This window comes from Gymnoscopelus microlampas (assembly GCF_963454915.1).
Source record: "Gymnoscopelus microlampas genome assembly, chromosome: 5".
Lineage (NCBI taxonomy): Eukaryota > Metazoa > Chordata > Actinopteri > Myctophiformes > Myctophidae > Gymnoscopelus > Gymnoscopelus microlampas.
Window position 1 is genome coordinate 13,029,847 of NC_139942.1, and position 14,245 is coordinate 13,044,091.

General features: G+C 44.2%; 1 protein-coding gene across 1 annotated transcript in view; it reads right to left on the minus strand.

The window, feature by feature from the left end:
- The window catches only part of LOC311044919 (calsyntenin-2-like), a gene marked incomplete at its 3' end in the record, with an annotated part of 83,268 nt that overhangs the window by 39,939 nt on the left and 29,084 nt on the right, over positions 1 to 14,245 (minus strand). The window contains exons 3-7 of the mRNA XM_084056729.1: positions 5,750 to 5,948; positions 5,141 to 5,252; positions 2,083 to 2,179; positions 1,033 to 1,182; positions 508 to 684 (exon numbers count right to left, since the gene is read on the minus strand). Coding sequence (XP_083912855.1) covers positions 508 to 684; positions 1,033 to 1,182; positions 2,083 to 2,179; positions 5,141 to 5,252; positions 5,750 to 5,948 — 735 coding nt within the window. The remainder of the gene's footprint in view (positions 1 to 507; positions 685 to 1,032; positions 1,183 to 2,082; positions 2,180 to 5,140; positions 5,253 to 5,749; positions 5,949 to 14,245) is intronic.

Consider the following 14,245-nt stretch of genomic DNA (forward strand, 5'->3'; position numbering starts at 1 on the left):
CTGATATTAACCACTTGAACTCCGTCGGGAACAGTGGAGGAAAAAGTAAAAAAATGTTTTATTTAAGTAAAAGTCCTATTGGTATCAAAATGTACTTTTAAGTACCAAAAGCAGAAAGTACTCATCGTGCAGAAGGTCCAATTTCACAGGTTTTCAAATGTATGAAACGCGACGCATTGTGAGCTTCTAGATCTGCTATTTTCAAATGGCCTAAATGTATACAGGGCTGAAGTGGTTAATGTGTGTTTTGTAATAATAATCCAAATCTACAAATTAACTTGTAACTAAAGTCTTTAAATAAGTGTAGTGGAGTAAAAAGTACAATATTTGTCTCAGAGATGTAGTGGAGTAGAAGTAAAAGTACTGAAATGTGAAAATACTCCTCAAAATTGTACTTAAGTACAGTACTTGAGAGAATGTACTTAGTTACTTTACACCACTGGTCTGGTTAGCCAAAAATAGCCGATACATCTATCAATCCGTCTCTCTCTCTCTCTCTCTCCTTACCACATCGTTTTTGCAGTGATTTCTGGGAGTGGTCACAGTCCTGGCCGGTGTGTCTGGCGTGCAGCTGCAGCGTGGCGCTCACGGCAGACAGGGCTCCGCCGCAGGTCTCCAGGTGCATGCTGGGAAATAGCTGCCTGCTCCCACTTCCTGGTTCATAGTCCATGCGCTCGTTCCATCCTGGTGCAAGTGGAAAGAGCAATGTCACATAGGCAGGCTGCAAAACAGTTACTACAACATTGATTATAATGGGAATTTGACTGTAGTTTACACTTTTTAATTGATAATAAAGTAGGTTATGCTTCTAGGGTTTCTACTGGCTCTACTGAGTGAAGACCGTAGAAACCAACGGGTGACGGCAACGTTCCCTTATAGTCCATATTTTGTACAATCTATGGCTGTGAGCTTTGCTTTGCTTTCCTTTCTTTCTTTTCGTAGTTTTTTTATCTTCAGGAGAAATGCAGACACTACGGGAAGCTGTTAAATTATAACCCATGGGGTGCTGGTAGATTGTTATTAATCGCTGACCTTTCCATCCAGGTGTGCAGACAGGCTCCACATCAATGTGCACAGAGACGCTCTCATTGGCTCTCTTCTGACCGCAGTCAACCGCCGTCACCAGGAAGTGGTAGCTGTGCTGCTTGGCATAACTCAACCGCTCTGTGTTTCTGATGTTACCTGCAGGCAGTGGTGGGGAAAGTATTGCATTGTTTTACTATTAAACGTCTAGAAATACTATAGAAAAAGTCCAGTATTGAATATTTACGTGAGTAAAAGTACAAAAGTGTTGGCATCAAAATATACTTAGTAAAGTAGGAGTAGCCTCACTATGCAGAATGTCCCATTTCACAAGTTCAACATGTATACAAATCTTTTGAAAATAGCAGATCTACAAGCTCACAATGCGACGCGGTGGGGGCCGCATGTGGCCCCCGGGCCGCCAGTTGCCCATGTATATGCTTTATACCATGTGTAGGTCAAACATTACAAGTAATGCAGTTAAAGGAAGATTTGAAAGCCACACTGTACCAGCCTACATTGAGCAGTCTTTAGAAGACTGCATGAATAATGCAAGTGCAATTTTAGAACTTTCCTTCTAATCAGCAGGCAAGTTGTGCTGTTTAATTATGGCTCATTTTAGGATGCACACAAATGACTTTTACATAACAAAGAGTTTTACATAAAAGACTGTCATGCAGTCAATTCAGTAAGCTGCATTTGTTGATGTCGTGTGGAAACTTTGTATGTCCAAAACCGTTCCTTTTTATCACCATTTAAAAAATACAATAAAAGAGCTCAAAACGCGTCGCATTGTGACGCATTTTGAGTTTGCATATACCTGCTATTTTCACTAGTCTACTTTTGCGTGACTCTGTAGTATGATCAAGTAGGGCATTCATTTACAAAAAAAAACATAAAAAGTGATATGGAGATTTTTCTGCCCAACAGCAGTATAATGCATACTGTAGAGGCAAATACATGCACACACAAAAATTGTACAGCAGCGTCTACGTGAGACATTAAGTTGTGATACAGCAGTGTTACAGTATTTAGTGTGACTGAGGCAGTCAGGCGTACCATTGCGGTCGATGGCGAATGGCGTCCCCGCTGTGATGATGTCGTAGTTGCAGATCTGGCTGTACTGTGGCGAGCAGTCCTCATCCCACGCTTCTACCTGCAACACCACAACACGGTTACCATGACAACACGACAACATGGTCGCATGATCGCCATCGCCATCATCACCGTCATCGCCAGCTTCCGTCGACCACGGTGGAGATAGAAGACAATCAGGCTGCTGCCCATTGCTTTCTCTATATCTTCCATATCTTGGCTCTGTCTCTGCCAGTATCTAGACATGTAGGCTACATGGTCTTTGTCCTCTAGTTGGACAACAAAGTCTCCAGCGCCCAAGAGTTCAAAACGTTGAATTCCTATCTGAGTGGATCAGATTTGGATTTGGGGTGTTTTGATTAATCAAACATATATTTATTATTGACATAATGTTTGCTCAGATACTTCTACGATCAAATATCGGAAAATAAAGTTATCCCATTTGTCTGGTTTGATTCAGTTGAACCGTAGTGGAAATGTGTTGTATGTCTCCCTATATAAAAATATTGTTTATATATAATGTACTCCCACATTTTTTCCTCAGCTATTTGTCTTCCTGTCATGGATGTGTATATTTGATGCTTTTTGGAGTTGTATGTTCTGTATTTCATGCTTTTATTGTGTGTTTTTGTGTGTTTTAACCTTGATGTCTTGTGTATACAATTTCCATGCTGTAGGCCAACAGCACTTTGGTCGGCCTTTGGTTGTTTTTAAATGTGTTTTATAAATAAAATGTACTTGACTTGACTATATCTCTATTTCATTTGGATGGTCTTTCCAGGGCATGTTCTGTACTGGCATTATTGGCCTGGTGTAAGTGATATCCGGACACTTCTCAAGTTCCCTCTTAATTGTTGTTTAAATGTTTCAGAACCATATAGTGGGATACTTCTGTGTTTAAATGTATGAATGTATGTACTGTATGTATGTATGTATGTATGTATGTATGTATGTATGTATGTATGTATGTATGTATGTATGTATGTATGTATGTATGTATGTATGTATGTATGTATGTATGTATGTGTGTATGTGTATTATCATTATTATTATTATGTCTTTGATTTCCTTGTACTGTATATGGCCTTTTATGTGCATAATGGTGATCGCACCTGTTTCTGTTTTCCTTATAAAATAATAATTGTTAAAAAACAATTAAGGAGTCTGGCCACATACTGTATCCAGGTAATCATCTACCTCTTTGATGATGGACCCTTCCTTTGACAGGATTGGTGGATGATACGTCATTGAAAATAATAAATTCAGCCTGTGGCATTTAGCATCAAACCCACATTTCCAGCAGCCTCCTCTAATGATAAATGGTGCATTTATATAGCGCCCTTCTCAAAAGTGCTTTACAACGTGCATTACACTCTGTGTGTGTGTGTGTGTGTGTGTGTGTGTGTGTGTGTGTGTGTGTGTGTGTGTGTGTGTGTATGTGTGTGTGTGTGTGTGTGTGTGTGTGTGTGTGTGTGTGTGTGTGTGTGTGTGTGTGTGTGTGTGTGTGTGTGTGTGTGTGTGTGTGTGTGTGTGTGTGCGCGCGCGTGTGTACAAAGTCTTTACAACATTACACACAGACACACACACACACGCAAAAATGGCAGAGGAAACCATTTAAGGCATTGACCTGCTCATCAGGAGCAGTTAGGGGTTCAGTGTTTTGCTCAAGATGACACTAACCCAGGGGGAGCCCGACATCAAACCGGGAACCTTCTGATTCCCTAGCGGCCGCTCTACCTCCTGAGCTACTGCCGCCCCTATTCAGTGGTGTAAAGTAACTAAGTACATTTACTTAAGTACAATTTTGAGGTATTTGTACTTGAATATTTCCAATTTCCTATACTTTTACTTCTACTCCACTACATCTCAAAGGCAAATATTGTACTTTTAGTCCACCTCAATTATTTGAAAGCTTTAGTTACGAGTTACTTTTCAGATAAATTATGATATTATGAAACATACATTAACCACTTAAGCCCTGTTTCATACATAGGCTATTTTCAAACATTTTAGTACTTTTACTTTTGGTACTTTAAGTACATTTTGATGCCAATACTTTTGTACTCTCAGAAAACGTCACGAAAAAGATGAAATTGTATTATAGAAACCTCTAATTTCCATATTCTAACTTTTTGTGTTTTTTATAAATGAACGGCCTACTTGGATGATACTACACCGTCACACAAAAGCATCAAATACACATAGACAAGCTCGAAAGGAGGTGGTGTCCCCAGAGACAAAAACAAAGGGGGAAAAATATTGTTTCCTTTTTTTTTACCAAATGGGTTCCCAGATTGGCCAAAGATAGCAGATCTACATGCGCTGTGTTTTGATGCGTTTTGTGAGCTTGTAGACTGGCTATATTTGGCAAAGACATTTGGTGTATACAGATAAAAGCGGCCCAAGTACAGAGACAACGTAGGTTCAGTTTAAGTCTAGAGGGATTAAGTTAACAACCTGTATTTAATAGTATACAGTACGTACATTATTTGAGCTGTTTGTTGTGTCCCTTATCAATTCAATAATAATAATTCAATAATATAATATACACGTCTTTTAGTTTCCAAATAAGGGATGATTCCGATTCCGGATCTTTATGTATGACAAACATCGGTACGTGCAGGATGACGTCATGAAAAAAAAAAACAGGCTGACGTCATAGATTCTAGATCATAGATGAATAATGAGTCATAGATCTCCATCTCCATGTATGATATACAGCAGTGGTTCTCAAACTTTTTCATGTCAAGGACCCCCAAAATTACACGTGTTTGGCCGTGGACCTCCATCTCAAATATTTTGTTCCAGGGACCCCCAGAAGCAAAGATTTGAGTTACAAATGTTTGCTTAAAAAAGTTATATATATATTGAAAGATTTTTCAAGAATAGCGGAAAAGGTTAACATTAGGGTGAAGCTATATTAACACATTTTGCTGGGGACCCCCTGGAACCCCCCCCAAGGACCCCTGGGGGTCCCCGGACCCCACTTTGAGAACCAATGATATACAGGATGATGTCATACCTGCAGGATGGCGTCATAGATCTTGCCCTCCGTCACGGAGGCCTTGTACTGCGACTGGCGGAAGACGGGAGGAAACTCATTGACATCATCAACCTGGATGTGAACCACCGCTCTGGGAGGGGATAGCGAGAGGAGGAAGGGAGGTCATAGCGAGAGCATGAAGGGAGGTCATAGCGAGAGGATGAAGGGAGGTCATAGCCAGAGGATGAAGGGAGGTCATAGCGAGAGGAGGGAGGAGGGGATAGTGAGATGAAAGGAGGGGAGTGGAGTAGAGAGAAGAAGGGAATTGTAGAATGTCAGGATGGAGAAAGATAGAATGAGAGAAAAGGAAGTACAGGGTTAAATGAACAAAAAGATAAAGTCGAGTCTGATTCTGTCATATCAGTGTTCTATAGACACCAATCATAATTAGGCAAAATCAATGTAAACTCTCTTACAGTTACTTTGTACAACAATCTGTTACTGTATAAAAGTATGTCATTGGAATATTATGTGTCGAAAAATAATGAAATAGGCAGCAGATGTTAGTTTAATTGGTTGCACACACGCGCACGCGCACGCACACGTATACATGAACACACACACACACACACACACACACACACTCACTTGTGTGATTTCTTCCAGTCGGTGGCGTTGGGTCCCGTGCCACAGTCGTATGCCTGGATGGTGAGGGTGTGCTCCCTCTGGTCCTCACAGTCCATGGGAACCCGGGCCCTCAGGAGCCCCTCCCCCGACGTAGCGTTCAGGACCACCGCCTCGAACGGGGACTCTGGCCCCCCGTGGATCTTAAAGGCACAGATCTCCCCTACAGAGAGAGAGAGAGAGAGAGAGAGAGAGAGAGAGAGAGAGAGAGAGAGAGAGAGAGAGAGAGAGAGAGAGAGAGAGAGAGAGAGAGAGAGAGAGAGAGAGAGATGGACAGTCAGGGGGAGAAATTCAGTTTATGTGATGTGTTGATGTATTTAAATTGCCTTGACGGAGAGTAAAGGCACACACACACACGCACACACGCACACGCACACACACCCACGCACACGCGCACACGCGCGCACACACACACGCACGCACGCACGCACGCGCGCACGCACGCACGCACGCGCGCACGCACACGCACACGCACACGCACACGCACACACACACACACACACACACACACACACACACACACACACACACACACACACTCTAGCTTGCATCTCGGCAGCCAGTAGCCCGGGGTGTGAATATTGAACACAGTCACACACTGTGAGGATGGAATGAACTGTAATCTTCTGACATATACTGTACAGTAAGCAGGGAATGGAGGAAAGCATATGAAAGCAGACATCAGAATGCATGGATTGGTCACTGCCGGCAGTGGCTGCACGCCCTGGCATTCTGATTTCAGAGTAAAATTGAAGTAGTCAGCGGAGGAAGATATGTCCCCCAAAATTAATCGCTGCTGTGACTCTAAACCAGTGGTTCTAAAGTTTGTGCCAAACTTGACATGTACTGTATTTGGCTGCGGACCCTCCCCCCCCAATCTGAAAATGTTTTGTGGCAGGGACCCCCAGACGAGAAGATTTGTTTAAAAAAGAACAATTCAACATTTATATTTTCAAAAATAGCAGATGTACAAGCTTGTTGACACGCTGTGAGCTTGTAGATCTGCTATTTTTTAATAGCCAACATATAATGATTTTTTTTTTAAAGGACAACTTTGTTTTTTTACAACCAAGGTTTATATTTTAGCTTGTAATTAAAGTAAATAAAAGATGAGTGTTGTTTTTTATTTATTTACTGCTTTCTATCATTTTAGCAATTTTCGCGATATTTTTTACAGTGGGCGGGGGCATTCTGTCCGGTGGCTAAATATGTCTTTTACACAATAAAAAAGGTCCCATGGTCTTTGATGACCAGATGTGAGTTATTGGGGGCTAGAAGAGCTACTGTAAATAATAATAAAGAAAACGCAGAGTTATTGTGTAAAAAAATACATATTTAGCCAACGGACAGAATGCCCCCGCCCACTGTAAAAAAGATCCCGAAAATTGCAAAAACTATAGAAAGCAGTAAATAGAAAAAAAATTACACTTATCTTTTATTTACTTTAATTACAAGCTAAAATATAAACCTTGGTTGTGAAAAACCAAAGTTGTCCTTTAAGTGGTTAAAATTATTGTGACGTTATGTTAACTACTTTCGCTGGGGACCTCCTGTTTTTTTTTGGTTGTACAATTGTTTTCATTTCTTTTTACTTAATGTAATACTAGGTCACTTTTAAATTGTATATCTTTTGTGAGTGGCAAATGTTTCACAACGCCCACTGCATGAATTTCACCCCCGAAAGCCTTTTCTATTATAATTTCTATTGAAAGGGTGTTTATTAATGTTGAATTATTATTACAAAGTAAAGAGTAAAGTAAAGTAAAGAGCTGTGGTGGTGGGGAGAGAGAGAGAGAGAGAGAGAGAGAGAGAGAGAGAGAGAGAGAGAGAGAGAGAGAGAGAGAGAGAGAGAGAGAGAGAGAGAGAGAGAGAGAGAGAGAGAGAGAGACATTAGAATACGTGTTAGACAGTGGGTGAATTGCAGAAGTGAGGGGATGGCAGTAAAAGACACATTATAGCAGAGAGGTTGCATTTGCCTGGCAGCTCTGTCTCCTTGGTAGCTATTTAATGCTTTTCATTCATTAGACAGGCAATGTGTGAAAGACACAAAAAAAGCACCAAAAAAAAGCAGGCGCCAAGGAAAGAAATATCACCAGTCAGCCGGAGGAGGGGTGAAAAAAGAGCACATTGCTTTTCCGCTCACTGCAGCAATATTTCAGCAGCCTTGACCTTCTCCATTCAACAAGCCTGAATGTTAATCGCGTGGAAAAACAATCAAATGCATGCATCCCCCGTTATTTTCACCGTGTTTACCCTGCTGCTTCTTCTGCCTGGCAGGTTTTGGTCTCTGGTTGGTAAGGGGATGGAATGTGGAGTCTTGTGTAATCAGACAAGACAGGAATTAAGCCATTCAATCCGTAAACACATCTGTGTCACTTTAGATTTCTTTGGCTATTCAAAAATAGCAGATATCTCTGCTGTCCAGCGCGAAACTGCTAACTCCAAAACGCTCATTGTTCAGGAAACGAAAAAACAAAATATACGTTTTTCAGAAAATGAAGAAAACCTTATATTTTTAAAACAAAGCAATACTGCCTCATCAAAGTTGTTATAGTGACTGTATATATTGTGAGATACTTGCATGTGTCATTATATTATCAACACTTTACCCAGCGCGATTGGAGTTAGTAGTTTCAGACGAGCAGAAATCAAGCTGAAATGGAGTTAGGTGTCCAAACAACAGTAGCTCCACTCGCTGCTGAGAGAGGTTTCAAAAGGGTACAGATTCCCAAAAGCTAACAATGGATATCCAAGCTCACAATGCATCACAACAACGTGTGAATTAATGCCCTGATGCTTCATGACACTTATTATATAGGCCTACAACAATAAACAGGACTTTAAATATTACAATAACTTCTGCAAAGAGGTAGTAGAACACTAGCGCGACAGAAATGCTATGAACGTCTTTCTTCTTATGACAATGCTCTCCTCATTAAACACTTCATAGATTTTAGAAATATAAGTACTTGTTTTCATAACATTAGCGTCAGTGCTAAGTTTGATAAACAGGTACACTGCATAGTTTTAACAGACTACGGGGAGTCTGTTTACGTGTTCCTCCTACTCGTTCACTGCGCTACGCGCACTGCTAATGCTGTGAGCAGCACTGTGTAGAGGAGAGGGGGAGTTGTTTGTTTTTGACGGACAGTTTGAGGATCCAATGGAGTTGGGAGTTTTCGCCTGAGGCGCTTTTAATACTTTTCATTGGTTCAAATGTTTAGATTTTTTACACAGATGTGAAGGGTGTTCAATAGCGTCGGTTTATGAAAAAAAAAAAAAAAGATGAAAATGGAGTTAGCTGGTTCGTCCTGGACACCGACGATATACAAGCTCATAGCGCAGCACCAAAGTTATTTTAGTTCATTAAAACTAACGCAATAACTAAAACTAGATTTGGAAACACATTTTAGTTAAAGCTTCACTATGTAACTTTCCTCTTCTACCCCGGATATTAACCCGGTTTCCTGCGCAAGTCCTGACATTTTTACCATCGAGTTAAAGGTAGGGTAAGTGATTTTCTTTGGTTAAATTAAGTGTTAAATAGCTCTATATTCTGATAGTATTCATTGCTATAGAGTGTTTGTTCAGTAAAAGGAGTTTCCATGTCTCTCCTGCTCTTTAATAAACAGAAAATGCATTTGCGTTTCAGTTTCAGTTTCATCTCCAATTTTATCCAATCAGGATAGAGAACTAGAGGTTACGTAGGTAACCCCGGTTCTTTTAGTTTAGGAGTGAGCAGTGTTGGGAAGTAACTAAAGTAATATGTAACTTAAAGTAATATTATTACCTTTTCCCAGTAACTAGTAACGTAACTAATTACTTTCACGTTTTGAGTAATAATATTACCTTTACTTTTTTTCAAAAAGTAACTTATTACTTTTTTTCACGAGCCTCGGTGGTACTCTGGGTTTGAGTGTGTTTATTTGATCCTGTGTTGTTTTTGGTCCATTGATATAATGGTATACTGGTTGGGATCGAGTTGCTATGCAGGCTGCTTGCTGATCCGGTCTAGAGCGGATACAGAAACGTTGCGCACTTGTCTGTGTGAATTATTATCAGCTGCGGAAGGGCGGGCCGCCCTTAAACCGGAACAAACAGTGTTGCCATGTCTGCTTATTATTATAAGCGACTTGTTAACCGATGAAGATGCGCCGTAAGCTTGTAGGTCGGCTATTTTCTATATATATATAATATAGGTCACTGACTGTGGCATGTATATATATATATATATACACACACACACACACACACACACACACATACATATATATATATATATAGGCGTCAAATGGTTTTCATTTAGTCTGTAAGTTATGACTTCATACACTGTAAAAGTCTTAAGGTTGTTACACACCGGGGCGATTTTTTCGTGCGAATAATGCGGGTTTTTTTAAAACCTTATAAAGTCAATGGCTCCGTACATGGAGCGAAAAAGCAAAAAAGCGAAGCGAAAAAGCGTATTTTAATTATTCGGAACGAGTCCGAATTTTGCGTATATTCGCTATTTTCGCCGGTGTCACCTGGTGTGTAAGGACCTTTAGTGTTACTATAATTCAAATGAGTGTACAGTGAGGATTTTACAATGTAGGCTGCAGAAAAGAGAAAAAAAAACAACTGCTAATGTTGAAAATGCAAAGTCAGACTTTTGGGGAGAAAGGATGCAAATTACTGGGGGCGAGAAAAAAAAAGTAACTAAAGTAATAAGTAACTAGGTACTTTTGGCAGGGAGTAATAAGTAAAGTAACTACATTACTTTTTAAACAAGTAATATGTAATAAGTAACATATTACTATGTTTTAGTAACTATCCCAACACTGGGAGTGAGGCACTCACTATGGGAAACAGCGCCATCTGGCGATGCAACAGAGCTACACAATACGCTCCCGGGGCCCATTTCATTGGGCTAGAGGGTATGTCACGTAACCGGCTGTCCCTTCCCCTTTCCGGAAGGACATAAAAGGGCTGGTCGTGACGTAGTACTTCCTCTTAACACAGGTCCTCTGTTCGCAGTGGCGAAACAAAGGGGTGTTTGGTGAGTGCCTCACTCCTAAACTAAAAGAACCGGGGTTACCTACGTAACCTCTAGTTCTTTGTCGTTTTGAGTCGTGAGGCACTCACTATGGGATCTATAAACCCCCCGGAAGCGTTAAAAACATTGTATCCCCAGAAAAAAACGCACGTCCCCTACTGGCTCAGGGACCCGCACACGGCGGGCCCCCGCTTCAGGGACGCCCAGGCCCGCCGGGCCTGGACACGGCACAAGGGATGAGATAAACGAAAACCCCGACAGACCGAAGTCTTCCCCATTCAGCTAATAGAAGACAAGGCTCGTCACCTACTAACCTCCTAGTAAGGGAACAGGGCCCCCCTGCTCCCTAGGACCCAACAGATTGTTAGCCCCACGGGATCACATCAGGGGGAGAAAGGCACCTCAAGTAGATGAGGCTGCCACGCCAAGGACTGCGTGCGTCACCGAGGAAGCCGCCATGTCCAGGCTGTAGAAAGCTGCAAAGGTCGAAGGAGACGACCAGTCAGCAGCCCTGCAAATCTCCTGGACCGAAAAACCTCTCTAGAGAGGGCCCAGGAAGCAGCCAATCCCCTAGTCGAGTGCGCCCCCAATCCAACAGGTACTGGGGCCCCACTACTAGTATAGGCGAGCCTTACGGCCTCAACTATCCACCTGGAAAGCGTCGACTTGGCCATCGCTTTCCGCTGGTCACCCCAGCCGTAGGTGACAAACAATCGTGTTTACGACCTACCAGGCGCCGTCACCTGACAGTAGAGCCTCAAAGCCCTCACTGGACAGAAACAAAGTGACCACTCATCCACCGCCGAAGCGAAAGGAGGTGGATGAAACGCAACCAATCCGACCGGAGCCGGTGCAACCCCCCCGGTCTTGGTAACGAACGCCAAGTTTGGCGTCAGCAGAACCCGTCTGCTATCCCCAGAGCACCTCAAGCACTCCGAACTCACCGGGAGTGCATGCAGGTCACCGACCCTCTTGGCCATAGCCAGGGTCACCAAAAAGACTGTTTTCAGACTCAACACCTTGAGGCTCCCAGTCTCGAGACGTTCAAACGGGGGGAAGGCAGAGTGCATTCAGCACCACCGCCAGATTCCAAGCCGGAAACAGAGGCCTGTTACCCGGCCTGGTCCGTCTGGCCCCGCCCAAGAACCGCCGTACCAGGTGACGATCGCCAACCGTCCCGCCTTCGAAAACCTTCGTGGCAGACGGAGATGGCATCCAAGTACACCATGACCGTCGAGAAGGTCAAACCCTGATTCAGCTTGCTCTGCAAGAGAAAAAGGAAGCCGCGTACCGGGGCCCGAAAAGCCACCACCACTGGTGACTGCCCCTGGTACCATGACACGAAAATATTCCATTTGACGTCATAGGCAGCCCTAGTAGAAAACGGCCCTCGCCCTCTGGATGGTAACCACCACGTCAGGGGGCAGACCACACGAATCTAGGTTGGCCCTCACACAGGCCAGAGCCACAGATCTAGGTCCCAGGGGCTGGGGTGGTTGATCTCGGTCCCCACCTGCGTCAGCAGGTCCGCGATCGGAGGAAGGGACCCGGGTTCGGCGTGGAGCAGAGAAGTTATCTCCGATCCCCACACGCCCCAACCTGGAGCAACAGGCAGTACAGTCAGGCCCTGGGGCCTGACCTTTTCCAACGTCGGGCGGAACAACTCCAGCGGCAGGAATGCATAAAGCAGTTCCCTCGGCCAGCTGTGAGCCAACGCGTCCAGTCCCAACGAAAAGTCCGCTGCCTTCACCGAGAAAAAGCGAGAGCACTTCGCGTTCTCTGTTGAGGCAAACAAATCGACCTGTGGTCGATCGAACCTGGTCCAAATCAGGCTGGCGTCCGTCGTGACAGCCGTCCGTGAGATCACAGCGCCTCCCCTGACGCCTTCTGACAGAAAGGGTGCGCATGAGCACAGCCTAAGTGAATCCACGCAAGTGGAGACACCAGACCTTGTCGAGGGTCCACGGTAGGTGGGATCCTGAGAGCCCGCATCCACCTCTGAAAGGTCCCAAAATAGCCTACTTAGGCAGGTCAGGTGTATGGCTGAAGTCATGAGACCCGCCACCTGCACGCACAGCCTGTAAGTGACTGTCTTTCCTACGTGGAAAGGCCTCACACAGGACAGGAAGCCGTCTAACCACTCCTGGGACAGACGTGCTGCGAGCGTGGTCGAGTCCAGTGAGAACCCTATAAGGGAGGACTGCTGGGACGGAACCAAAACGCTCCTTCTAGAAACCGACAGTGAAAAACCGACAGTAATCGCGCCTCAGGGCTACGTTGGTCCACCTGTCCCCCTGACCGAACGTGCGCAGGAGCGCCACGGTCATCAGCATACGAAACCTGAATTTCGTAAGAGACTTGATGAGACCCCTTCATCCAGAAAGGGTCACATAGCCTCCCCCCTCCTTCTTTGGCCAGAAAACACACGAAAACCAGTTGTACCAAAAACTGGGAAAAAAAACGGGGTTACCTAAGTAACCTCTAGGTTCCAATTCGTAGACGGTTTTCTGAAGATGCCCTTGCTCAGTAGAGAGAGTCCCTCTCTCTCAGAGACATGGCTGCATTACCTCTCCGCATGAGAGGAACATCCTGTGTCTGACATAGGAGGCATGTAAAGGTACGTGGAAAATCACGTTGTTGTCCAGGGGAGCCGACCGGTACAACCACAGTGTGTTACTGCTGTACTGAGCCTGACCAGTACAGAAAACCAGTGTAACACTGACGTACCTGCTGCATTAAGCAACACAGTGTTGTGGTAAGCGAGGCTAGGTAGCCGCTAGGTGAAAACAACAGCAGAAATTTCCTGTGCACCGGGTAGACGGGAACGTGGAAACACGCATCCTTTAAGTCTATGCTGGTCCATCCGTCGCCCTGACGCACCGTGCGTAGTAACGTTGCGTTCGTCAGCATGCGAAAATTGAATTTCGTTAGAAATTTATTGAGACCTCTCAGGTCCAGTATGGGACGTACACCACCCCCCTTTTTCTGAACCAGGAAAAACTTTGAGTAAAAACCCAGGCGTTTCCGATCTGGGGAGAACTCTCCTATTGCGCCATTGTTTAGGAGAGAGAGAACCTCCTCTCGTAACGTAACTGCCGCTGCGCCCGTCGCGCTGGAGAAAATCACTTTGTCTGACATCGGGGGTTTCATGCAAAACTGTAACTTGTAACCCTTCTGTATGGTGCGCAGCACCCAATGAGACGGGTCGCAAGCTTTCCATTTCGCTAGACAGCGAGCTAGTGGGTTGAGGCGAGTTAAAGAAACTGCTCGCTCCACCGGCTGTCTGCCCGTTGTCATGGAGACCAGTGACGCGCCCGCACGCTCTGGCGTTGCCAAACGTGTGACGCTCGATAGAGGCAGTACGGGTGTTACCTGATTGACAGAAGGATTCGGGAAAGTCACGTGACCCCGCACGCGGTGCCTCCCCA